Source organism: Charadrius vociferus, unplaced genomic scaffold (genome assembly GCF_000708025.1).
Source record: "Charadrius vociferus isolate BGI_N301 unplaced genomic scaffold, ASM70802v2 scaffold855, whole genome shotgun sequence".
Taxonomy (NCBI): domain Eukaryota; kingdom Metazoa; phylum Chordata; class Aves; order Charadriiformes; family Charadriidae; genus Charadrius; species Charadrius vociferus.
The window spans coordinates 1-27,722 of NW_009648573.1; the positions used below are offsets into that span (position 1 = coordinate 1).

General features: G+C 35.7%; 1 protein-coding gene across 1 annotated transcript in view; it reads right to left on the bottom strand.

Moving 5' to 3' along the window:
- Positions 1-1,574: 1,574 nt before the first annotated feature.
- The window catches only part of LOC104287483 (A-kinase anchor protein 9-like), a 62,256-nt gene continuing 36,108 nt past the window's right edge, over positions 1,575-27,722 (bottom strand). Inside the window, exons 20-29 of the mRNA XM_009886199.1 lie at positions 21,080-21,291; positions 15,506-15,668; positions 10,640-10,852; positions 7,957-8,189; positions 5,940-6,059; positions 2,950-3,126; positions 2,717-2,821; positions 2,130-2,282; positions 1,684-1,863; positions 1,575-1,637 (exon numbers count right to left, since the gene is read on the bottom strand). Of these exons, the coding sequence (XP_009884501.1) occupies positions 1,575-1,637; positions 1,684-1,863; positions 2,130-2,282; positions 2,717-2,821; positions 2,950-3,126; positions 5,940-6,059; positions 7,957-8,189; positions 10,640-10,852; positions 15,506-15,668; positions 21,080-21,291 (1,619 nt within the window). The remainder of the gene's footprint in view (positions 1,638-1,683; positions 1,864-2,129; positions 2,283-2,716; positions 2,822-2,949; positions 3,127-5,939; positions 6,060-7,956; positions 8,190-10,639; positions 10,853-15,505; positions 15,669-21,079; positions 21,292-27,722) is intronic.

Consider the following 27,722-nt stretch of genomic DNA (forward strand, 5'->3'; position numbering starts at 1 on the left):
AAGACAACATTGTAATAATTATAACATGTACAAGAATAAATGAAACATGTGACCACATGAATTAGGAGGGGTGATTTGCCAACCAAGAGCTTATTTTTAAAAATCCGGAGACCAGAGGCAGCTCAAAAATGCTAAAGAAAATGTGAACAAGTCATTGATTTTCAGAAGAAACGAAAAGTTATCCTGGTGATTGCTATCAAGTCAGCATAACAGCTTCTGTTCCTCATAACATAATGGAGTAAAGGACCACAAAAGGCAAATACAGCAATTAAAAGGAAAGCACTTAGTGGGATGAAGATGTTGACAGGATTAGGAAAGGGATTAACCAAAGAACAATCTATTCATATTTAATACCGATCTCATAATCAACCAACCAGAGTAATTATTTAATGTCCTGAAAGATATAACTGAGTAAGAGGATGAAATTAAGAAAATGAAACTTCATATAACAAGAGAAGAACCAATCATTAAAATGAGTTATACCTGAATACTAGGTATTTTTCTCAAGGCAAGTAATGTAACCCTATTACTGTGGTCATTGTATAAAGCAGAACTGTTCTGGATCCTTGAAGTATGATATTTCCTAAATCCAATTTCCTAAATCCAATGCAAAGTTTTGTCATTATTCACTGAGGTTCATTATAACTAAATGTCACACATAAAAACTCAGTGAAATTATTCAGCTTGGTCAGAGCTCTGTTTCAGTGGATTTAATATGTCCTAGTTGAATATTATGCTAAATGTCCAATCAGTTACTGAGGGGTAAAGAGAACTAGTCTTATCTTAATGAATAATATTTGTTTTGAGGACAAAGCTTATGACTAATAAATTTTCATGTTTAAAATATTCAGAATGCAAAATTCATCCATTGAAAAGATCCGATTTTCTTCCTACAAAAATATGCAAGACCTGTGGCCTGCTTCTTCTGGCACTTACACCAATGCAGAATAAGTAGTATCTCTGTTAAAATCAAATGCATATCTGTATAAAATGGACGTAAGCCAGAAGATGAAGAAGCTCATTATCATAAATACACATAAATGAAAAATAACAGAAAGCCACAGGTGTTAAATCTCAGTGAAAAAGAGAAAGATGAATCTGCTTGTTTCTTCCATGCTCTATGTTTCTAATAAAACACAGCATTTTGTTTGCACATCCACCATGCTTCAAACTGGATTAGAGATGTTGCCAACACTGGTGTGATGACAAAGTATTTACACAAGCTCATGGAGCACAAAAGTTTAACTGCTAAAAAAACCTATAAAATGCAACATGATCCAGCAGGTGTCACTGAAACATAACACTGAAAATAAGTCAATGTAGGGAAGATGGTAGAATGAATGTTGAGACTGAATTCAGCTACTTACATACTATTAAATGTTCAGAAGTATGAGAAGAACAAGGAATGAAGAAGAATTTAAGACAAAAACTCAGGTGGAAATAAGGCAGAATAATAAAAAGAATGCAACCAAAAAGTACCCTTCGTAAAAAAAAAAACCAACAACAGACACAAAAGAGGAAAAACAGATTAGGGTTAAGGCGTTGCTTCAAACTGAAGCATTTGCATTTTTAAATTAAGGCAGCAATAGAAGATAATGTAATTGGTGGAGGGACAGAGGGTTTTTTTCTTTAAACAGCTAGCAACACAAAGTAGGGCTTGGAAAAGATTTCAAAAGTATGTACTTTGTTGTCAGTTGTGACTTCAAGTTGCTGCTGCAGTTTTGCAATTTGTTCGTGAAGATGATCTATTTCCTGCTCCTTTTCTTGCATGATGTGAGCGAGCCTCTCAGCCACTAAATGATGGTCCTTTATGGTGGTATCTTCAGATTTCTGGATGGCTAGTCCCAGTATTTCCATTTCATCCTACCAAAAAAAAACCCAACCCAAAACCATGTCACAGTTGTACATAATGTTTTCTGCATATACTTTTATGAGTATTTAAGGCGTAGGAATTAAAATAAACAAATTGCATGGAATGAGGAGTAATTATATGAGCTTTTCAGTATTTTGCAAGTTGAACTATGGAATGCTTGAGAATGAGAAAGAATCTGGTATCTCGGCTCTTTCAAAGAATTTGTTTCTGTAGAGGAGCGATAATAAAGCTCTAGGATTCTCTGTTACATAATTACCTTAAATAATTTGTTCTCTTGTTCAAGTTCTTGCAAGTGTGTAGTGGACTCCTTTCGCTGAATTTCCAGTTGCATGTGCAATTGCTGGACTTCTTCATTTTTATTTTCTAGCTCCTCTCGAAACTGCTCCAGTTGTTCCTCAAGGTTTGTGACCTATGTTTCCAAAACAAATGGTGGAAAAGGATTAGACAGCCATACCAAAAATTAAATGTCACCATTTTCAAGTGCAATGTCTACAGTAAACTGGTTTGGTATGCACAAACAAAAGAATGTGTGCTCAGTGACATTCTGAGTCCTTAAACTGAATGGAATTTTAAAACCCACTAAAAATCAGCTGAAATCATTATTATTTTTTTCTTAATTGACTGAATTTTGATTCCAGAAACACTGTTGTAAGTCATAAGCATTAACATAGACAATAACAACAATTATCATAGCTCACAAGAGAATTTCAAAGGGATTTGGACTGCTCTCTCGCTGATCTGTCAAAAAATTTTATCTGTGTAGTTCACAAAACTCAACAGAAAGCAAAAACCGATAAACCAAAATATAAGCAGAAACATGGAAAAATCTCACAGGTATTTTACCTCCTTTTCCTTTCTGTCCACAGCTTCTCGTTCAGCTTGCAGTTGTACTTCAAGAGGTAATTCTCCCTTTACTATGATGGTGCCAAACTGTTTCCTTTCCTCAACCTTTAAATATACATTATAAATTAGTTACTTCATTTGCTTAATAATAAAGAAATAGAAAAGATATACTGTTTTATTCTCAAGAAAATAAGAAAGGAGTAAATACACTAAAATTTTAGACCAGGCAATACCTTTTGCAAATTGTCTGCACTGATGATTAAGGCTTGTTCCAGTTCTCTTATCCTGCATTCTAGTTTCTCAATTTCTTCATTGCGTTCTTGTATATCTCTCTGAAGTTGCTCCTTTGAGAGCAAAAGCTCACTGCATTTGTCTGTTTTTTCTTTTAGATGATTTGTTAACTGTTCAACCTGGTGACAATAGGGCAAGATGATGAATATATTGCACTAGACTGGAAGGGTTTGCTAGCAATAGCAACAGCACTCATTTTTGACAGAAAAAAATATCCCTCTTTTTTTCACGTAACGCAACTCCTACTCTTCAGGTAAAACAGAATGTAAGGTTAGAATATTGTAGTGCTACATCCAACAAATACAAACAGCATTTTTTAAGAAGTGGCGTGGTATGTTCTGTGCTATATCACCTACTCTCTAAAAATAACCTTGTCCTTCTGAAGCCTTCAGACTTTCTAGTCAGTTAAAAGCAAGCAGCATGGCATCCCTATGCAGCCCACTAAAAAGATACCTTTAACAGCTACTGATGGCATGTCTTGACCCGAAGGTCAAGATGCTATTTGCACCTTTGAGGAGTATCAGAGTTCTAAAAATCTATGACAAAATTATTCAAAATAAGGAGTTGATTAGTGACACACAGACACATCCTAAAACTCACTGGGTCGTTAACATTGAAGAGAATCGCTATACTTCAATCTCGAGAAACAGGAAGTTTTGTTTTCTTGCTGGGTTTGTTAAATGGGACCAAACAGATGTGATAGATGATCTAATTTCACTTTCTACAGAGGACAAAGTATCCAAATAAAGTATTCTGAATCTCAGTAGTTTAGAAGTTTGCGGCTCAGAAACAACATACTAAAAGAGTAACTGAGACAGTGAGATAGGAATGATCCCAGTTCTAGCAATATTTCAGAAATGATTAATCAAAATTACAGATAAGAAGAACGTGTAACAAATCCATTGTATTAGGCCTGATGCACAGTTAAGACCTGAGTTACACTTAGCAATCGAGCAAGAGGCATGGAAAGTAATGGTTGTCCCACTCAAGAAACTGATTTCAGTATTTACAATTAGGAAGTTACGATGTAGCCAAAAGGTAGAAGACTCAAAGCATTTCAATAGATAGGAGAGAAGAGGACCAGAACATAAAGCTGACAGGATGGTATTATTGACGTTATCCATCCATGAGTAACATCAAAGTCTGAAGTGACCACAGAAAAGTCCTGAGAGAGAAATGGAAAAAGAAAAATCAAGTCTAGAGCAGCCTCTTTACGACAACCCTCCCTGGAATAAGTTGACAGTGTAAGTTGAAACAACAGTAAAAAAAGAAATGAAGTTATCAACAGAAAATGCTGACGGCATTCAGGCAAAGTAGCAGAGCATTTAAAAAAAGTGCAACTATGAAAAAGCAAAGCAGTTGTCTCAGAAAAGCACAAGAAATAATGATAAAATGTGTATTTATGAAATATTCCAAGTAATATTGTGACATCAAAATATACTGTATAGTAAGATTATGTGCCTTATTTGATAAAAATTAAACATAAATCTAGTACAGTACTGAAAATTCTGTCTATAAATGTATAACATTCAATACCACTCAGCTCCAAAATAGCTGCTACACCTGTAGTGCTTGTAGACATTATCTTTCTAGCTACTATAAAATTCTGATTTAAAAGCATCTAATACGATTTTTTTTTTTAACCGTGAGATTTTTATCTAAGAATTCACACACTACCAATGCTTCAAATTATAAACAGACACATAACAAAATGAACTCAGAATGAACATCCTGGATTCGGGAAAACTAATCATGCTAAAAAGTCTCCCCCATCTGTGGAATGTGCCAAGAGGAGAGGAGTGTGCACACACTCCACAATAAAAGGAGACAGATGCAGAATTGCTCCATCTGTGTTGGTTAACACACCCCCAGCTAATTGCAAAAGATTCATTGTTCACAGAGGCTGATGACAGTCACCTCACATAGCACTGAGCTAATACTTTGACTGTAAGACTCCTTACAAACCTCATTATTAAAATATATTTCAAAAGCCTATTAAATACACCTCTAAACCTGAGAATTATAAATAAATAAATATTTTGACAACTTACATTTCACATATATCAATTTATGTCCCTTTCCTGTCTATGGTCCTAAACTATATAATATAGAATACTAAATATTGCTAGTATTTAAGAACTGAATTACAGCAACTGGACTGCCTCATTAAGAACTTTCATTTGACAATTGCAGTGCAACCTAATAAGAAGCTGAATACTTGAAAACGAGGCAAGATAACCATGCAAAAATATCAGCCTTGCTCAAAATCCACAACACGAGAAACCCCACAAAAAATAAAATGCAATTTAATTGACTAACACATCATCAAACAAAACATGCAAAAGCTTTGTAATAAATAGCATTTGCACTGCTGCCACTTTTCTCGATTTTACTGGGCCTACGAGTTTTCTGTGACTTCCCTGAGCTGCTGTTCTACAGTCACTAGATTTGTTTCAGCGGCAACAGCCTTTCACTAGGGAGGTACAGGTGTACACAGAAAGCGCTACTACATCTCAGATGCTAAACCTTGGTAAACTCAATTCCTACAGCTGTGTGTACCTGTGCTATAAACAGGATGTCACAAAACAACGTAAGAACGTGTGAAATTGCTAAAGGAGTCCTGAATAATGCCACAGGCTTTTGAAAACAGTGGATTTTCTAAATTAAGTTATATGAAAGAGCCTTTTTGAAAGTTATGAAGTCTCCGTATATCTACTACTAAAAACAAACAAACCACCAGCCAAAAAAAAACCCCAACACACAATTTCATCACTTTGTCCCAACACCTTAACCTTTTATCTAAGAGGATTTACTTTCCTGGCTTGTAAATGGATGCAGGTTAGGTACACCATAAAATAACTTCATTACAATATCTTAAATGCTGTCAACTTGTCATTTATATTCATTGAGTACAAGTAATAAAATGTGTCACCTCTCTGGTTTGATGTTCATTGACAGGCTGAATCCTTTGTGGAATCTTAAGCTGTTGTTCCAGCTTCTGTATCTCCTGCTGAAATTCGTCTCTCTCGTGCTCTCGGTCCACTGCTTGCTCCTGAAAGTTAAGAAATCACGTGGATGCACCATTTGATGTAAAAACTATTTAAATTAAGTATATTACTACTACTTATTTCTTTTAATGTGAGGCTAGTAACAGTATGTCAGTATTTTTAAGGTAGCAGAACCTCTTGCAGTTACCATTAACAAAAACTTATTTCATCATTTGGGGCAACAAATTTAACATTTTTTATTAAAAAATGAGGACAGCATAGATACATCCAGTATTATTTCACAAAAATGACACTTTAGTTTCTTCTGTTCCAGGTACACGACACAAATGGTAATATGCCAATACTTTATGATTTTCTTTCCTAATGTTTGACTTTGATATATGTAGCATAAACAGAAATTAAGAATAGAAATTAACTTTATATTACTATTGATGCAGGGCCAACAGAAAAAAAAAAATTACAAATTTTGCATTTCAGTTTCACTTTTGACCAGTTTTAGTTGTTATATCCCAGTCTGACAGTTGGGCAATACATCTTTATATCAGAAATAACGCACTACTGGTAGCATCCATTGAAGCGCCATTTTTAAATGTCACTTTGTTAAACAGACAAACCTGATCAGATGCATTAAAATAAACTAGCTGAAGTATCTGATACAAAGAGGAATGCTTCTGTCTATAAACAAAATATTTTGCAAAAATTCAGGAAACCAGAATAAAACCTCAACATTTACAAGTTGCACATTTTAGAAACTCAAGGAAACAGCAGAATTCTAATGCTGCTATTACAAACAGCTACTCATCCCAGTACTCTCCAGTTCATGCTATTGAAAAACCCAAACCATAATGCATTTATGACTATGGGACTTGTAATAGGAATTTTTACTTCTGAACCTTGTCCTATGATGACACACTAGTTTCAGTGAGAAAAATATTCTTGTAACTGTAGAATATGAAATAAAGCAAATCCATTTGTGCCATGAAGCATCTCAAAAAATCTCTCCTTTGTACTGCGTTGTAACAGCTTATGCAGAGAAGGTGCCACAGGGTGTTATATTTATTATGTAAAAAATTATTCCACCCTACTGCTGTCAGCTAGAGAGTTCATTGAGAAGGCACAGAAATAATAGTTTTCTCCCAACAGCAGCACAGGACACTTAATAGGAATAAAATGGGAAAAGAAGGAGGCACAGAAGATGGTGTTTGCTGAAAATGGGGTAGAGTCTAAAAAAAATTGCAGAGACAGCCTGAAGCAGGACGAGGTTGGGTACAATAGAGGCAGTCTCCCAACAGCAGCACAGGACACTTAATAGGAATAAAATGGGAAAAGAAGGAGGCACAGAAGATGGTGTTTGCTGAAAATGGGGTAGAGTCTAAAAAAAATTGCAGAGACAGCCTGAAGCAGGACGAGGTTGGGTACAATAGAGGCAGCTGCCACTGTGAATGGGGATAAATACACATATAACTGCCTGGAAGGGGTAGCTTAATATCTGGAGGTAGATTTTTGGATACGACGAAGGAAGTCTATAAAAGAAACTTTGAGAAATTATGCTTTCAATTTCCAAGTACAAATAAAGCTGACTACTTAATTCCAGCAGACTTTATTGAAAAACATGGAAATTCCACAAACTGCTGGAAACGAAGATCACAAAAATGTACGTTTCCTCATTAATTTTAGAAGTTTCTCATTATCTTAAACATTTAAGAAGCCTATTAAGTTATACTTAGAAATACAGGGCAGTCCTAAGCAAGCATCTCAAACGAATTTTCAACTTTTAAAATACTGATTAAATTCTCGGGCTGGAACCTATAACAGTGTTACTATTGTGTGCTTTTTTACATTTGCTCAAAATCTGAAAAAAACCCTAGCGTTTCCCACTGAACCAAACCTCAGTACAGGTGCCCCCCCACCTTCACGAAACCAGCCTTTTACCATACTTACATCTAGAAATTTTCTTGTTTTTTCAAGTTGCTTCTCCAAAGCCTGGTTTTGCTGCCTCAAGTCCATTAGTTCTGCGTTTTTCTCTTGTTCTAGCTCTATGAAACGATTGACCTGTTCTTCCAAGTCTATTTCCAAGACTTTCACTTGCTTTTGAAGGTCATCATACTCTTTTTCAGCTTGACGCTGTACTTCAATTTTTTCTTTCATTAGTTTTTCTGTTTCCTCCAGCAATTCTGGTTATAATAAAAGCACCACACACTACTTTTAGATATGAATAGTTAGTAATGTTATGAAGCAAAACCACTCCCCAAGGTATCCATGCTGTACCCTGCAGAAGGATGTGAACTGGTTTGGGTTTTTACTATTTTTTTTTTTTTTAAATGTATTTTCTTCTGAGAAATAATCAAGATTACCACTAAAACAAAATCATATAAAATCACTATCCTTTAGTTAGTCTTCAGAGGACTGTTAGTGAAGTTGTACCAAATCACTTCTCTGCTTAAGTATCATGCAATTTAAAGGTCTTTGTATAATTGAAAAGAGAAGAAAATGCATGGGTTCAAACTACAGCTAGAGTCAGCAGGTCAACCTAAGCCTGAGGTTAACAATGAAGTACAGAAAACCCAACCCTCTTCTCATCCCCAGTGTCAGTAAAATCAATCCACTCCCAGTCTTCATAATTTAATGTGATACATATAAACAATTTGAAAGAAATACTGAAAGAATTAGCGAGGTTGCCTGGCAGACAGAGAGGGAAATTACTGACCTGTAACTGGAGCTTTGTAAAAACAGTATCTGCATGGATGCCCAATTTTGAGTCCTCACGAAAAGGCTGGCAAGCATATATAGTAAAGCCCCAAACCACTCTATTAAGACTCTTAAGCCACAGCCCATTGAAGTACATATTAACTAACCATAAGGATCCCTTGAGGTAAAATCCAAACTGTAAAGTGCAATTTCATTTGGAGAATCTTTAAAACATGATTGATATTTAGACAGAAACAATACAATTTACTTTCACTATAGAAGAAAGATCCTTTAGGCACCATCATCTTACATCGTATTTAACCAATTCTCATTTCTAGGTAACCATTATATAGCAATATAATACAGGGTTTAGTTATCATAATGAATGACTCAACTGTATTTGGAAACAAAAAGAAAAAAAAGGCTACAAAAATATCCCTCCAATACCATCTAAGTATCTGTAATTCATAGGTGAATAAGATGATGGTTATTAATGAATTTGCTTATTATGTTCAGAAATTTAAGAAATGTTGTTAGCAAAATGTAAAACTGAGCATGAAATACAACATCAAAGCTGCAGGCCAGTAAGAATTACAAGTAATGTCAGTAAGCCAAAAGCCCAATAATCCTGATTAACAATGTCAGTACGTGTAAGTCTTCCACCCAATTACAGATTGGCCATGCAACATACAAACACACCTGCTTGGGAAGCTGCATCGACTGCAGCATCTACTAGGCCTAGGAGAATAGAGAGAGAGAAAACAAAAAAAGAAGCAAAGTAATTCACATGCCGGCTATAGTTTTCTTGTGGTGCAACAATGTAAGAGAAAATGAAGCCAAAGATAGATGTGGCATTTAATGACAAAGTTGTTGAGATAACTTAAGGAATGTGGTAAGTTATTCTGGTATGCATGATATAAGTACCTACACACAGTTGTTACACGTGAAAATAACTTTAAAAATATTTAGAAACCTGAAACATACAACAAATAACTAAACTGGAGTCATAGACAAGGATCGTCCTACTACAAAGTAGGAAATAACAGGTTGTTCTTAAAATTTCATTGTTACACAAAGTGGATGCAGGAAATTGCAAATACGCACCGAGATGTGTAACATAAAACCAGCAACATTATAAATTGCCATAAACTTTTAGAAGTTAAATAAAATACCAATTTCATCCTGCTATTTACAACGTAAGCACTGCAATCGTTGAAAGTTCAGTACTTCTTAAACACCAGTTCTAATTTTCTTCCCCTCTCAAACATAAAATATTAATTTATTAGTTTAAGGAAGAATTAAAAGGTGTATTTACTTCATGAAGGTAAATGCTTTTTTTGAGTAAGCAATGTTAGATTACATTGACATGGTATTTATCTGGAATTCACCATCTGTGCTGAAAGCTTTCATTACTGGTAGGTAACAGGCTTTCCTTAGCATGCGACTTTTATGTCATTCTTCCCCAAAAGAGGAATTTTTTTAGAAAAGTCTACCTTCTGAATCTAAAATAAGTATGGCCATTGTGTGTAGTTCAATCATGTTCTGGTAGGTATGCTTGCTAGTCCCTCTAAAACTCTAAAGTTTGGAAAGTATTTAGACCAGTATTTTTACCCATAGGTGCTAATTTCAAGATAGCCCATCTCCAGCAGATTCTCAGAGGTATTAAGCTTATTCTGGCTTAAAGAACAATTGTGATTGCTCAACGCTTCTGAAAATTCAGTCATTTTTTTGCTTAAATATCAAGATAAGTTATTGTGCTAACATTAGGCATCAGGTATCAAAATATTACATTTTTATGAATGATTATCACATTTTAATTAATGATTACAAAGGCAGGGGGGAGGGGGAGGGGGGAGAGAAACCTTCACCAAGATTACATATTATTTTATTTGAAAGTATAAGAAAATGTCATAGAAAGATTGTGAGGAATACATACGCTGCTCTACTGGCCCCGCATCTGCTCTCATGGCGTCCTTCTGTCTGGAGAGTAACTCCTTTTCTTCCTGGATCTGCTGCTGTTCAGCCTCTAACTCCTGCAATTTGTTACCTGTACACAGTAGTTCTTGCTCAAGATGGTCAATTACATCTATTTTTTCCTGGAGTTGTTTTTCCAGAAATGCTTTTTCATCTGCATAACCATCAATGAGGCCTGTAGAACATCCATTTTGGGGCAGATTTAAGAGACAAGAAAGAAAAATTTGCTTTTTTAGCATGGTGAAGTCACCACAGTATTCTCACATGAATGCACATTCATGTTAGATACTTGGCACCTGACAACTTCTACTCCTGTCCGTGATATTCTTCCATGATGAACAAATTATAGGAAGGACAGCACAAGAACCAAATATAGCTCTTGATTTTTTTCTCAGCTCAAGACCTCTGGAGCAAACAGGAACGCCAAAACCAAGGAAAAATAAGTGTGTAATAAACATGGGAGAAATAAGAAATTTCAAATAAATTCCCGTGCCAAGTGCCATTTTAGATGCCTCGAGATATTTGTGTGACCTCAAACCACAGTTTCTGTAAGATCATGGGCCTCCTGTAGGTCAGGTATCACATAGACCCCTCCAACACCATAAGGCACCAAAACTGGCCAGAGATGTCCATGTTTAGCACCTGACATATAAGAAACAATTTAATTTCTTTACTATTAACGAGCAATTTTTAAAGCAGCACAGAACAATTAATGATCATTTTAACAGAGAATTTCAGACACTACCTTGAGAATATGTCTTGTGTGCTTTTAAAAATTGCCTCACAGTGAGGTAGTTTACCTAGGGATCTGAGGGGGAGCTCGATTTTAGCTTTATGAACGGTATTATGGCTGTAAGAAATGGCACTGTCTTGGAATGACGTAGAAGTGAGCACAAAGCTTAAGATTTAGGAAAAAACAGTGGATTTCCCTGAGGGCTGTACAAACTAAGATGCTGTAACAGTATTGGCCTCAGCAGATTCACACCAGTCCTTTCAGAAGTGTCTGACCACAGAACACAAAAGATGTGTTTACTGAGTGACAGAAGGTACTAAACAGGTATCCCAGATTTCCATGGTGAGGTGTGTTCTCTCATGTCTGATACCAATGGTTCCAGAAGACAGACAGGACATCAGTCATACGATGTCTAAACTTTCTGTTGGACCCCCCCCCCCCCATCTCACATATTTCTTCTTACTAAACCGACAGAATTTTCAATATGAAAGTACTTTACCAATATAAATTTCTAGTCTTGAGGCAGTATTGAAACGGATTTTACTTTGGCTTGAGACTATAGGAAAACTAAAGATATTTCCATTTGTTATCAATGTAGACAAACTAAAACCTCTGTGAGCACTTAGTTCCATATCAGAGGAAAACTATCAAGAAGGAAATTAAGTAACAGTGGTCTTTGCATATACAATCTGAGAAGCAGAAGTCTGTCTCTCATACACGTCAATCATGTGCTGCTGACCAATCTTTTTTTCCAGACTTTCCCCAGAGAACACAGCCACATAGAGGGACTGGCTATTAAAACAAAAAATACTGAACTAGAAACTTCATGAACAGCATTTCAAAAATTTGAGACAATACAAATTCTATTCGTTATTCCCACTGTATCAGATGCTGTTCACAAGTACTTAACAGACTGGAAGTTGCGAGGACATTCCCAGATTGAATGGAGTGCGCAGACCCATGAAAAAGGTATGAACAATGAAGAAGTCTGCTAAGGTCACGTGTTACGGTATTTACTCCTAGCTTTTTTTTTTTTTAAAAGAGATGTAATGAAAGTTGTCAGAGTTCAGTGAACAAATTGGCATTAGCTTTTCTATCATGTTAGGTAAGTCATATCTGACACCACAAAAACACTAGAGATTTGAAAATGTCTCAGCCGCAGCAGTTTTTGTGATAAGAAAGAAATGATCAAAAATGACACATTTTATCTCAAGAGAAGACAGAGTACCATCAGTTGTATAATGAACTAAGACATTGTTCTGCATACCTACCTAAGGAATTTGATAAGAGAATGTAGTTTGGCTTTGTCAGAGTATGCTCACAACTCAGTTCAATGAGCAGAAGAAATTAAGTAAAAAGAGTTCTACAGCATTTTTGTTTTGTTATATCAACACCAAAAAAAAAGAGGTGCCTGTCATTTAGAAGTGCATTAATTTCAGGAGTTCATAGAAAAAAAAAGAAAAAAGATTTAATTAATTCAGGAGTTATAAAGTATTAAAGCAGTAAGAGGGACAAATTAGCTGAATTCCTACAAAAGACTGAAGAATTAAATCTCTACATGTGACATAAATCTGCACTGAACTTAAAAGCTCAACTGTGCAATATATCTGTCAAGGGCTGAAACTAACATCAAATTCTGTCTCTTGTATTCCAGAACGGTTCATGAACCAAATCAACACACTCAGTCTGTCAGGTCTTATAAAGTGACACTGCTATTGCTCTGATTGAAATTAAATTCCACAGTTAAAATTGTTTGAAGCTTGTTTCCACTTTAGATGCTTCCAAGCTTTTTTTTTCCCCAAATAAAACATTATCTTATAAAATCCAGAGAGGGCAAAACATAGCTTCATAGCTCCAAACAGATTTTTGTGTTTAATATACTTTCTTTGTTAGCAAAAAATACATACTTGACTCATCGGTTATATCTCCAAACCAGGCTCTGGTAGAATACTTCAAGCATTTAATAAAATTTTACAGGTAAATTTAGCTTTCATTTACATACGGGCAATCCCATTGTCTACAAACAAGTATCTAGTAAGAGTTTGTAGATTCTTTGCTGCTTTTAGTTTGTCTACATAAACTAATTTTATAACAGAAGTGCATTGCTCAAGAGAAGAACCTAGTTAATTTTAGATTTTTTGCTTCTCTGGCGGTAATAGGATAATAACAATAATAAAAATATGAAAATAAGAAACTAATAATAAGCAGGTCTCGTTCTGTGGGATGTAATTTTAAAATACAATTATGCATGCTCTCTTTGCAATACAGTCCTGCACAAATGCAAATGTATTTATTTTAAATGAAAAGGCAAGCTCATAGTTCTTAATGGGGAACCTGACTAAGCCAAAAAAAACAGACCCAGAAGGCAAAGCAACAGAGATAAGTTCACAATATTTTTTTTAATAAATAAGATTAGTCTCTAGTATTATTTTTTTAAATGCCACTTGTAGGATTAAACCTATGCAGACAGCTCTGAGAGATAACAGATTCCTACCTTTAAATAAAAGTAAACACTAACCTCTGCTTTGTCCTAATGTATTAATCTATTTTACTTTATTATTGAAGATTTGTGAATAAAAACTCTACCAAGACAAAAATATTATCTTCCAAGGAGAGCAGCAACAGACGTAAAAGTTGCCTACATTCTGAAAATCATAAATACTAAAGAGTTTTGCAACTTCATCGTGCAAAAATATAAATTCTTCGATCATTTATGTTTTGGTGGAAGATTTCATCTTTTTTGCATGTTAAGATGTGTTCCATACAAGATTTTTTTACTCTTAATTTAATATTTAAAAAAAGTAATAATACCTCTTTCAGATTTGAACCTACTCCCTCTGGAACCAATTTTCCTCCTTTCTAGTTTTGCTCAAGCTATTGAAATGCTGCAGCCAATAGCGGTGATGATGGCACACAACATTTATGCTGTGTGAACTGGCAGGTGACCAACTGTCCCTCGCACCATGTTTTAGACACATGGCTTCAAAACCTGCACTTCTTTTCAGGTTATGTGTGTCCCAACAATTAATAGTGCATGAACTATTAATTATCTGTCTGTGTAAAAAGAAGGCAGCAGCTGACAAGGTAGGATTCTCCAGGAACAACATTTGGCTATGAAACTAACTCTGTGCTCCCACTTTGAAACAGAGAAGTCTGCGGAGCTTCAGAACCAACCAAAATATCTTTCTGCTTACTACTAAAGAGATCCTACCTATAAGGTAGAGGTGTTTTTTGCATCTTTTCCAGATGCTAATTACAAACAGATAACGGTAGAAATGTTGGGTGGAAACAAAACATTCAGCTATTGAAACAATAAAGCTACTTCTAAAAAACAAATTGTCTGTCAGATTTTAACAAATTTTGGTGTCCAAAAAAGATTATCAGATTTCCCCTGTTGTACTACCCTACAATTTTTAATTGCTTCGTTAATGCAATTGCAAATACACTTAAAAAGATCACTTCAAAGAGAGTGCAAATTGAAATGTATCACCGCTGTATCATCAAATGCAGAGTGAAAGTTCTACGTTTGTATCCATATTTGTGCGGAACTAAGTCAAGGTCAAGAGGCAGGAGGCACAAACTGAAATATGGGAAACTTCATTTCAACATTAAAAAAAAATATCATTTTTTTCTTTCCTCTCTTTGACGGTGATCGAACACTGGAAGAGGCTGCCCAAAGAGGTTGTGGACATTCAAAACTTGACTGAACACAGTCCTGGGCAACCTGATCCTGTTTTGAGGAAGGGGTTGGAATAGATGATCTCCAGAGGTGTCTTCCAGCCTCAAGTATTTATGATTCTATGACTCTAAGTTGTTAATATCTAAGCTTGTCTGCACAGACATGTTATAATAAATTAATTTTGAGGATAATAACACATTTAAGTCAGACAATAATAAGTGAGACAAAGTTGGGAAAGAGAATCACAGAGCGGCTGATGTTGGATGAGACCTCCGGAGGTCATCTGGTCCATAAGGAACCAGAAGGCGGATAACATTCTAAAATTTGCAAAGACATTGATCTAATTTGCAATTTGTTTACCCAATTAATAGGCAAGTGAGTGCAAAGTTCAATAACTCACCAAAAAAGCTACTCACCTTCAGCTTTACTGAGCTCCAAAGCCAACTGCTCTCTGGCTTTGCTTTCTTCATTAAGACGATCTTGTAGTTCTTCCTGATACTTGATAAATTCTGTGGCCTCTTGTTGCTTTTTGAAGGACTCTCGCATGAGCTCTGTCTGAGTAATTTTAGCATGTTCAAGCTATCACAGGAAAAAATTACAGAAGTTAGATAAACCAAGGTTTTCTGATAAATAACTCTTCTGTTATTCCTGTTTAATTAACAGTTGCTTTACAGTGTGATGAGAAGTGTCACATCACTGAACATTCGATAAGATCTTTACTGAACACACATTCGCAGACTACAATAGGAAGATCGACTCAGTACAAAAGTCTAAGCAAACAGGCTTTGTCAGTATAGTGAACTCAGTGAGCCACCTGGCTAAATCCGTGTCTTTGTTCCGGTAATTCCTGGTTTATGAGTTTACACTAGATTGACCTTTATTGACATATGAGTTTTGTACTAAATATGAGTAAGCTATCACCCACGATACACTTAGAATGGCTAAAAAGCATTGCATAAAACTGGCAGAAGTTTTGATATAAATCGACACAAGTGGTGTTTCATCTCTTTTTCTCCATAAGATGAACATAAATGAGAACACCAGGACAACGTGAATTTTGCATACACCACACTTTTCAACAAACAAGGCAGTAAAGCAATGCTTCTTCAAGCTGTGTCCACCTAACAGAATTATTAAGGATTTTTTTAATTCCTCTCTGCTTGTCTGATGGGGTAATATTTAATGTGTACTACCACAGAAGCAGCGCAATCTCACTATGTCACTAACACAAACTGCTGGAAAACCAGGACTGAAATGCATAAAATTGTATACTTACTGACCAGTTTAGACATACCCAAAGTGATAATTTCAAAAAGAATTAAGGTTAGAATTGCAAAAGCAAAATAGTAAAGAAGGAACATTACTCTAATGTTGGAAGTTTTGATAACACAAAATGTTCATCTAAGATAAGAGCAAACTGGAGTCAATTACCAAGAAGATCTCAATTTCTCAACTGTTAACATTTACAGATTACACCCATGTCTTCAAGGGACACAACTACAAATTGTCAGAGCTGAACCAGGCATAAATTCTTTGTGTGGCTTGCATTCAAAATAGGACACCTTATTTTGAATAAGAACAATGTCAGAAAGGGAAGTAACACATCTTTCCTGCTCCTCTCTCTTTTTTTTTTTTTTTCTTTTCCACTTTAGTATTATGGATATTGGCAGATATTTGTACAATAATAACATCTGTGGCTTTGCTACAGTTTCTATAAACATGTTCTTTCCCTCAATTTCTTTAAAAACACAAGCTTTCTCACCATCTCACTACGTTCAAGATTATGATTAGCTTGCTTTAAAATCTCAGAAAAATGGGTTAGCAACATTTCATAGAACATTGCACACAAAATTATCCACTTATAAATAAAACTACACTTTGAAAAGAATGGCTGAATAATCAATACATTCTATTTTATAATACACTGAATTTAAATACTGGATTTCTACAGCATTCATTTGTAGATAGACATCATTAATGTGAACTATTTATTCTGAAGGGAGGTAAAGAAAAGTAGAAATACTGCAGATTAATATCTGCACTGGTTTGAGATATTTAAAAATCACAGAGTATTCTTATTTTATGCTTATATTTTGAAGTGCTTAATGAAAGACCTATCTCAGATAAAAGGGAAACATGATAGGTTTACTGTACATAGACAACCATAAAAATGGCTTACTCAAATCCATCAAATGCTCCAGCTAAAACTCAGAATAAAAATTATTCTCCTGCTCTTTTCAGTAATAACGACCCATGGTATTATTAAAAATATCACAGGGAAAACCAAAAAGAAGCACAACATGAACGTGATTTTTCAAGAACAAAAAAATTTCTTCATGTGATCACAGGAAGCCATTAGCAAGCTGGTGTTAGTTAATCTTACTAGTCAGTGCATGAAAGCTTTAAAGCAACAATTTCAACTGACTGCAGCCCCCCCAACCCCGCCCCAACATAAATTATTCACAGTGAGAAAAATGTAATAAGTAACACTGAAGTGCTTTAAAAAGAGATCTCAAATCTCTGAAATTCAGCATATTTCTGTGTCTGTTAAATTTCTTTTGTTAGGAAGGAAGAGAGAGTACTGTGTAATTAAAGCTCTTTTAGTGCCCATTAAAAACTGTCTAGGAAAAGAGCCTGTCAGCAGTACATAATAACTTTAACAAGAGAGACAAGCTTATATTATTTTTCACTGCATACTCTTCTCTTTAAGCTGGTTTAAAATACAGTTTCTTTTAAAAACTTTTATACTTACTGAATAGGGAGGTGTAGGCAAGGAGATTTTAGAGACAACTTTTAAAATGTGCCCATTTCTTTTGTGGCTGAAGTGAAAAATCGAAGTATTTACAACTACAGAATTATTCTCATCCAAGTGTTCAGTGAAAGGAAAAGGATATGGTAAAGGCACACGAGATTCAACCTCGTATGTATCTTCTTCTTGGCCTTCAGTCCACAAAGCATTAAACAGATTAGATGCCCAGTAGGTGCGGTAAGAATCCATTCCAAAAAAATATTGCTGCTGCTGTCTTCTCAACCGTCACGTGGGTACTTTGCACTAGCTAGGCTGGTTTTAGAAATTTCTAACAGGAATTTGTAACAGAACATGTACATTTAACAGTCTGAAGACACATCAGTACTGCCGGTGACAAACCTATTCAGAATCAGCAGAAAGCCTCAGATCCCATTCTCAAGCAGAGTAATTCAGGAGCGGATTAATCCAAAAGAGAGAGGTGCAAGAAAACTTTGTATGGTGACTCCTAAAAATCCTTCTTGGAGAAGTTTCACGTGAAAAAGCAACAGAAATCTTCCACTCGCAGCTGGCAGGTAACTTCCAAGACAAGGAAGCGTAATTTTGTTTTAGCTGCACAGGTATGCTGCAGCAGACAAGCAAGCCAGCAGAACAGAAACTAAAAATGATTTTCCATCTCCGCTACGGCAAATGAAAGAGAAATACAGGTATGTAATTATTTGCCTTCATTCTTGTTCTTGGAGTTAGTTCAACAGGAAGAACTTTCTCAAACTCTGCTAGTTTAAAGTCTTCCTGTTAGTATCTCCCAACCGAAAGAGTTCAGGGGAGTGGCCTGATTTATTTACCTATACATAACACCAGCAGGTGGAATTTGAATTAATACACCCACTATATGCCTTGCCTGAAAAGATTCAAACTGCACTTCAGGTCTGAAAGTGTGTGTTCAGACAGGTCTCAGATAGTTACTTTGAAGATTTCGCCAGGTTTCCCTCACTCTTTTAAGTTTATTTTAAGAGATGGGTACATGTCTGTATGCACAACACAACTTACTAAGAGGAAAGGTTAAAATCTTTTCTGCCTGTAATTAGTTTTAGATTATAAAATATTGCAGAGTAGAAAAAATATCCAGTTTCTGAATATTTAAAAATAGTTGTCAAGTCACCTACAAACCCTTGGTATATGCAGGAACTGTATATAACCCAGTAAGCACACAACAGACATTGCAAAGCAGACAAGCTTGAACACTTGCAAAGTGCCTCTACAGAACAGCCAGAAAAGATGTCAATATTTATACTTAATACTGTGAGAAAATACGTAAACAGATTAACATTTTATTAACTTAAAAAAACCACTCAAACAAACCAGATATGACCATCAGGGATAAATTCATATTTGTGTAATCCATATTAATGAAAAAATATGTGCGTGTATGCGTTTGAGCCAAAGCCTAACTCTGTTGCTGGTATTGGCAAGGTCTCGGCTACAAAGCTATGAAAGGAGAATAAACTTTCTTGATCAATTGGCAATAAATAAAAATAGGCTGCTTAGAATACACTGAGTACTTCCGTTGGTATCATGAAAAGTAAATAGTTACTGCAAAACTATCAGTCACAAAAGTAATGTAATTTAGGGCCACGTATAAAGCTACTGCATTTAAAGATCTGCAGTGAAATCTTTATAAAAACAGAACACCAAGTGGAACAAGTAACTGACAACACTTTTATAATCGCAACATGAATTCTTAATTACTGTAAAACTTTGAAGTTGTTTTTCGTTGTCTGTATCGTCTGCTCTTTAAATGCCAGATTTCCTATAAATGCCCAAGTATATATATTTTTTTTTAAGAATTCCAGGTTTCAGATTATCTGTGTATCCTTTTTCGTTATTATGTAATGCTAGACCTTAAGCTGAAAAACGACCTCAAAAAGCCAAACATCTCTTTTTAATTAAACTCATGCTCAAACAGAAGAGAGCTGTTGCAGAATGAGTTTGCAAACACACGCAATGCAGAAACTGATTTACACCAGATTATTTGCTTTAGTGAGCCAGAGGGGGGGGTCGCTGAATTTGTATTAAAATTACTTTTAACTTTAGTAAGTCACAAATTCACCTTTTATCTTTTTCTTTTTTTAAAAAAAGAGTATCGCTTCATTTTTGAGGTATTTTTCAAAAGCAACAAATACTTAAATATTTAAACATTTTAAAGTATTAGACAGCTGAATTTTCATATTACTTTCATCATCACCAATTTTTTTTCTCATTTCCAGAAGTTATGATTTACACATTTTATACCTAGAGACAATAAAGCAATGACTTTTTAAGTAATATCATTACTAGATTTACTAGTAGATGGGTCTGTAGCATAGAACAGTGTCCTTTGAATCTAGTCTCAAATAGATTAAAGAGCTGACTCTAAAGACTGAGTTCTTCAAGAGAGCTTAAAAAGTTACAGTGAGACACAGAGTATTTACTTTGTACCTTCAAATTGTGATGTACGTAATCTAAAAGTAAAGCACATGACATAAGCAGTGTGATTTGAACTGACTGAGTTCAGTTCAAATAGTAGATAGCTCCCATTTCAATTAGCAGGGAATGGAGCTGCTCCAGAGAGCAACTGACATCCCGTCACGCAAAGTACCCTGACAGCAAACAGAAAGGAGCATACCCACACGCTGCCTCTTTTTTTGGAGGCTCCTCATGAATCACATACCTCACGTAAATACCGAAGAGCTGGAGTGCAGACTCCTTTTCTGATATGTGGACATCTGCTTAACTGGCTATGTTTAAATCTTAGTTGAATGAGACAGCAGGAGAGCTCCACCTTTTTGGCCAGTCAATTGACTGAAATGGTTGTCAAGAGAACTGGGCACAGTTCCCCTTAATCCTCCCTCTTCACAAGGGCCAGCTCAATGTGCCCTGACACCTCCTGTCTCATCTCTGGATCGCAGCAGAATGCAGATGACCCGTATGAGCAATGAAAGAGTGCCCTGGATTGACAAACGTGCCCAAATTCCGGCGTCCTCTGCAGTCCAAAGCGGATTTCTAACATGTATCTAAATTCTTCAGTAAAGTCATGCTGGAGCAGACTTTTTGGGGAGTAGGTAACTGAAGTATTGTTTTGGCTTTCAAGAGCCTACAGGTTTTAGGCTTATAGAAACACATTCATGAGAAAAAGAAAGAAAAAAATAAAAATAAAAAAATCGAGACACAAAATTCAAAATGCTTCACTATGAGATCACCCTACCTGATTCGAAGTTTCATTGATAGCTTCCAGAAGCTTTTCAACAGCCGCTTGTAGCCGAGAACTAATATTCAGAATGAGTTCTTCATTTTCAGGATCTATTTCCACTCCACTTTCTGCAAGATGTTGGCTCAGCAGTCCCTCATCCGGTGCTCCTGCCCACATGTTCATTTCATCACCTCCCATACTACCAGCATGATATGAGGAACAGGACTCTGGAAAAATAAGAGTTACCTTTTCACACAGACTCTTAGCACTTCAAAACATGAAAAACTGTACATCTGAGTTATGATTAGAAAGACAAGTCATAAACCGATTAAAATATTTGTATTGGTCACAAAGACAGAAAGGGAAATACTGCAAACTAAAATTTACACAAACAAGATCCACAATGTGTTAACTAAAAACAAACAGAAGGGAAACAGAAAAGGAGATACTAACAGAGAATAGATATTTTAGATGTCCTTTCAGGATGCTTTTGGGCTTTGACATTCACCTTCAAACCTTTGTTACTATCAGTAACCCTTACTACTTTGAATAACTTGCAATAATGACTTGCAAGATTGTCTTTAAAATACAACCGGGTAAAAAAAAAACAACAACCCAGACTGTCAGTCCCTGACGGTCCCTGTCAGTCCCACCAATTTCCAGCTATGACAGTCTGATTAACACAAAACTGTTCGAGTCAGTGATTCAAAAGCGCAGACTCAAGTGAGTAAAGGGAAAGACACGCACATAATTTAGACAATTTCTCAGGACAAAGACTAGAATACAGAACACCAACATTCAGCATTATTATTAGCGAACTGAAAATTGATTAAAATGGGTAGTTGAACAATCATGTATGGTGCAGGGTGACTGCAACTGTCCCTACTGATGGGCCACCTGGCACCTCCCGACTTCTCCATCTCCCTGAGGTCTCATGCAGTTTAAGGGCATTATCCATTCTGTCTGAAAAGCAGGAGACAAAGTTTGCCTACGGTATTAAACTGGTAGCAATTCATCTAGAAAACAGTAAAGTTGCCATATTTAGAATTCAGGGCTGTATTTAAGCAAGACAAGTGAAAGCAAACTCCTGAGACGTTTTAAAAATCACACGTTCAGTATGAAATAACAATGCAGTAGTACGTCACAATGGATTGTTGATACTTTGTTTTAAAAATGAAGACGTATTATGTGATTAGGCTGTCAGATTTGAAATGTCAGAAATAAATGATATTGTGGAAAGTTTTTTAAATGAAAGTTTATTTTAATGATGCATATTTCTGAAATATATTAAAACATAATGTTTTGGTGTGTGGTGTTTTTTTTTTTAAAAAAACACAAGTAGATATTGGTTTTGTTTAAGGTTTTCTCAAAAAATACAGTATTTCAGGGAAACAGCAGTATGACTAAATGAGTTAAGAATAGTCAATGCCTGTTTAGCAATAAAGTTGCAATACTGGATTATCTTTGAATTTAAGTTCCTGGTTACTCCATGAATTGTGATTGCTGAACTGGAACAGTTTGTTCAGTTACAGAAATTGAAATGAAATTATAATAGGTCAATTTTACAAATTGCCTTTAAGAAATGTAGTTAGTACTCTTGTTGGATACAATTTCCTTATACTTGCTCTTTCCTCTTAACCAGGCATGCAAATAACATTGAAAATACGAGTGCTCTTGTTGATGTTTGAAGTTAGCAAGAAAGTCAGATTCTAGTTTTCAGGTTTGTTTTTAGTTTGGTTTTTTTTTTTAACAAGCTGAAACATGATTAACCACCTGGTTTACTTACTAAACTTTTATACCTGCAAACATTCTGATAATAATAATATCTACGCATTTATTTCATTATGGATGTAGCTGTATACATGACCTATATACAACAAACTATTCTACAACGGTTTTAATTTAGAAAGGGTTTGTTTTGTTTACTTTTATCTTATACTTGCTAAGATTTTTTAAATGGAGATGTATTTAGTAATTCTTTTCTTCTAGTTATATAACATCACTGTTTCATATCTCCTTTTAGTTATGTGGGACATACTGTTACCAGCTCTTTTCACACTCCAAAGGGAAAAAACAGAAGCACACTATATGCATGAATGGAATGAATGACCAGATGAACAGACTATACATTCACATGGCACCTTTCATCTACACAGGATTTCAAAGCACTTTCGAGTATTGCACTTTGGACCTTCAAGTCACAAACTACTGCAGTGGATTCACCCTAGCAGTGGCTGGCAGTCCTCTTCTGCCAGCGCACTAAATATTTGCAACGGCTTTGTACAGCATAAAGGCTTTCCCATAACATCCTAATAATCTGCCACACTGCAGTGTAAGGTGGGCTACAAAATGAACAATTTCATATTTTTTATTCAATAGTATTCTGATTTCTCAGCACCCAAATTGGGGTTGGCTGTGGGTGTCTCAAAATATCAAAAGTGATGCAGAAGCTTTAATATCCTCAGAGTAGAAAGGACCTTCATTTAAGGTGGACATCCAGCAGCATAAGTATTTTCAAATGCTGTGCCAAAGTATTGGTTGAAGACTGAGTCGAAGGAAAACATATTCCCTATGGAGCCACCGACACACTTACTGCAGCACCTGATGCTCTTTGGAGGCCACTCATCTTAAGTACTGACCAGGTAAGACCCTGCTTAGCGTCAGAGATCTCACAAAATAAAAGCCCACAGTACAGAAGCACAGCTATAAACAAGATAAAACAATGACATATTAGTTATTGTACAATCTAATTCTTTCTGGATGGAGTACAAATCATCTATGTAATATTCCTGTTTTCCTTCTCAGGCTTAACCCATAACTCATGTCCTATAACCCTTACATTTTAGTAAATTATTTGCTTGAGAGGTACAGTTGAATTGTGCAATGATGAGTATGTCAAATACAAACATAAACATTATACAAAATAACTGCAGAAATGTGCAGTCTGTTGCAAAAAATCATCTGAACTTCTGGCTGTCAGGAAACTTTTAGAGAAAAACTTAAAAACCTTGATGCCTGCTCAGAATGCAGTCTTTAAAAGCCAGGTCCAGAATATGTCTCTTACATTAATAGTATCACTAATATTATTACTTCTTGCCAGTGACCGGAACGGTACAATTTGGCCTCCAAGAACTCATGACAGGACTTTAAACTCCTATCTTGCTTATGTCAGTTGTTTTGTAATTTACTTCCATTTCTTCTGGATAAATACAAAATAAATCAATGCTAAAACATAATTTTGTTATATGAAAAATCTCAGAACAAAACATCAAAACATCATAATTTTTCCTGGAATATAACTATAAAAAATGAAAAAAAATGAAAAAAGAAAAAGAGACCTGTCACCTAAAGTATAATTCATCACACGGAAACTTTTACTATTCTCAAAGATAAAAAACAAAAAAGTACCAAATTCCCATAAAACCTGTAATAATTCTGGTTATACGGTAGGGCTGGCAACTCAAACAGAAAAATCAATTGCAAATGATAAATGTAGAGGCCCATGTTAAAATTTCTACAAAGTGGCACTTAAGAACAGGAGTTCACATTAAACGCAAAGTTCATATTAACTGCAAAGTGAAAATCTCCACATCATTTTCCCCTGAAAATGGTCTTAGTACACAGGATCTTAGCACAGCATCTTTCCAGAAGATTTTCAGTGGTGGAAGCAAGAAACAGAAATGTTGTCAAGTCTTACTAACCACTCCTGGCAGTTGAATGCCTAACTCCCATTTCACTAATCCTTATAATGCTGTTCAACCTCTCACCTCAGTAGAACTAAAACCACATTCTCTGTCCCACAATTTTATTTTTCAGTCGACACAAAATAATAAATAGAACATAATTGGTCCAAGTAAAAATGTCTTCTCCTTGTGTAAACTCTCTCCTTGTAACCAAAAAAAAAAAACCCCAACCAACCCCAACAAACCAGCAAAGGTTCGTACTGTTTCCTTTGCCATGAAGCTTGCAGTTCAGCACGTCAGATGTCATGGCCCACTAAATCTTAAGAAAAGTGCTTAATTATACAGTCCTTACTCAGAAGTTTCAGATACAGAAGGTGTTTATGAGCTGCCAACTGATATTTATGAAGCAATACATATTTTGCATCACGTAGAGCTAGTATCTCGGCCTACTCCTGAGATTCCACTGAGGAATTAAGGTTAGGGGTTACAAGCTGAAAACAAAAAAAATCTGTTTTATGGTGGTTCAGTGTATAAGGCTATTTACTACCTTGTTTCTTGTACACCGTTTAGAAACAAGTAGCTCAGAAAGCAGGTAAGAGGGTTTAGTGTTCAAGGAATACCATAACCACACAGGCTTCCCCAGAGTCCCCTGCATCGCTGCAGTCCCTCTACCCACGGTACAACGCCTGAGGGAGGAGAACAGCACGGCCTGCTGGCTCTGTCACACCGATTCCTGGCCCCAATCTCCAGATGTAATTAACTCACAGGATTACTTTGGACAAATGCTGTTCACTTCCAATGATACGTTTTATGACTGAAATTTGAACTTTACTCACTCTGCTAGAAATAAAATCCTGCGTTAGCCAATAACTTCAGCAAGGTCCCAGATAAACCTCCATATGCTCTATAAATCAGGTTGTGGTTATAAGTACATGACCTTAATGATTCAGCTTTTTAAAATGCTGAAACTCAGCAAAAACAGTAAGCTGAGTTTTGCTCGTCAATAAATATGGATTATGTTCAGAAGCTCAGAGAGAATTCACTTTGTTAAACACATTATTTTTTCTATTTTCTTATTAAATTGGTACAAATTCAATCCTATCTGTTTGGCTAGGTATTACGAAATGCAATAACATGCACAGGTTAAAATATAGAAGCGGTGCCTCCCTGTTTCTTGCTTCCAGAAGACAATGGAGAAAAAAAATTTAAAAGCTTCTGTCCTCTCAAGTCATTCAGTGGAAGTATAGGAAATGAATAACAACAGCCCTGTTGCTGAAAACACTAATAGGATTTCTCATCTAATTCCATTTGAAGAAGGATCAAATACTTCAGCTGATGAAACAGCACTACTGCTACTATGGCTGGCTGACCCCAGTGGCAGAACTATGTACACATCAAGGATGCTGCTGTATCCCTTGGAAAGGAAAAAAGGGAACTGTGACCACAACCTCAGAGATATATAACAAACTATACGCTCATCCATTATAGCCACTGTAAGCCTGGGTCTTCTTTAATCCTCACTCTTTTCTTTGTTTTCTCCTCTTTTCATAATTCTTTCTGAATGTGAGGAAACATGCAAAAAAGAATACTGGAATAAGGAACTGGTATGTGGACAGCTCAAATACCGCTCTATAGGTATTAGGGGCATTACAGTAACAGACATACTGCTTTCTTACAGAATAGTGAAACCTTACATATCTCTTCAAAACTCACTCACAGCAAAAATGAGTTAAAACAGTCAACCTTCATCCCTAGCAGAATGGAATAGAGTTTCCTTCTGTTTAAGAGAGTACTCCTTCATCAGAAGACTTCACAAGAAATTAACAGTTCATTCCAGTTACATGGCCTCTTGTGCATTTAGACAGTAGTATTATGAAAGCCAGGCATCAGTCTATATTGCACCCACCCAAAATACTAAATAAAGGTACTTTTTAAACTGTGTCTTTCTACATATATGTAATGCAAGTAATCCATATTAATAATTGTTTATGACAATAATTAGTGACAAATACAAGTATATACATGGCTGTGCAGGAGCAGGCAGAAAGCAAAGACATATGTTGTATGTTGCACATGCCCGTGTGAAGCAAGCACGTAAGAGCAGTGAAGGGCAACAATCACGTATTAACGCTTTTTACATACTGTTCTGTATTTGTTATCTGAGAAAAGGGAGCAACGTTTTCAGCAAATGAGAATGAGGGAGAAAAGCAACAGCGCGTGTTCTCCGAGTAGGGACGGCATAACTATGAAATAGGTGCAGTGTATGCACAAGGTAATACCACAACACCTGTGATCACGGCCTTCAGAACCAGAACACGTTTTTATTTCTTTGGGCAATATACGTTGTGAAAATCCCAATGCTTTTTACACACCTCAGACTATACGATGCGAACACAAAGAATACAAAAAAATATTTATAAATTGCTGGATTTAATATAGAACACATTTAAAATGCAGTTTACATAAAATTTAAGACTCCCTCAGAGTACAAAAGGAGGTGGTGGTAAATTTTGAGCCTGGTCACTGCTCCTTTTACCATTTGGCTAGGAGACTGTGTGGAAAATAGTTGCCAGTAGTTGAAGATGGTTTTAAATGCTTTAACATACGCAAACTCTATTCATTTCCCACCCCAAAGTAAAGTGCAAGAATATTTTATTTTGAAAGAAGTGATTCCTTCAATCAGAGCAGCAGGTGTTCTCAATCTTTAAGGTATCCTGGGCAAGTATCAAAAATTAAGGCCAGAATTTCAGTTATCCAATCTAAAATTTGGGGAAAAAGGCAAAGCCTCAAAAGTCTGAGTTTTCAAAATATAATTTTCCTCACAATTAAATACAGTGAAATGCGCAGAAAACAAACGTTAGGAGGTTTTTAATAAAACAGTAGTACAAGCATAAAAGTGCTATTCAGCTGAAAAAGTCAAGAATTCTTAGACTGCAGCTGTACACATTTCACCGCAGATAACCTTTTGAGTAATC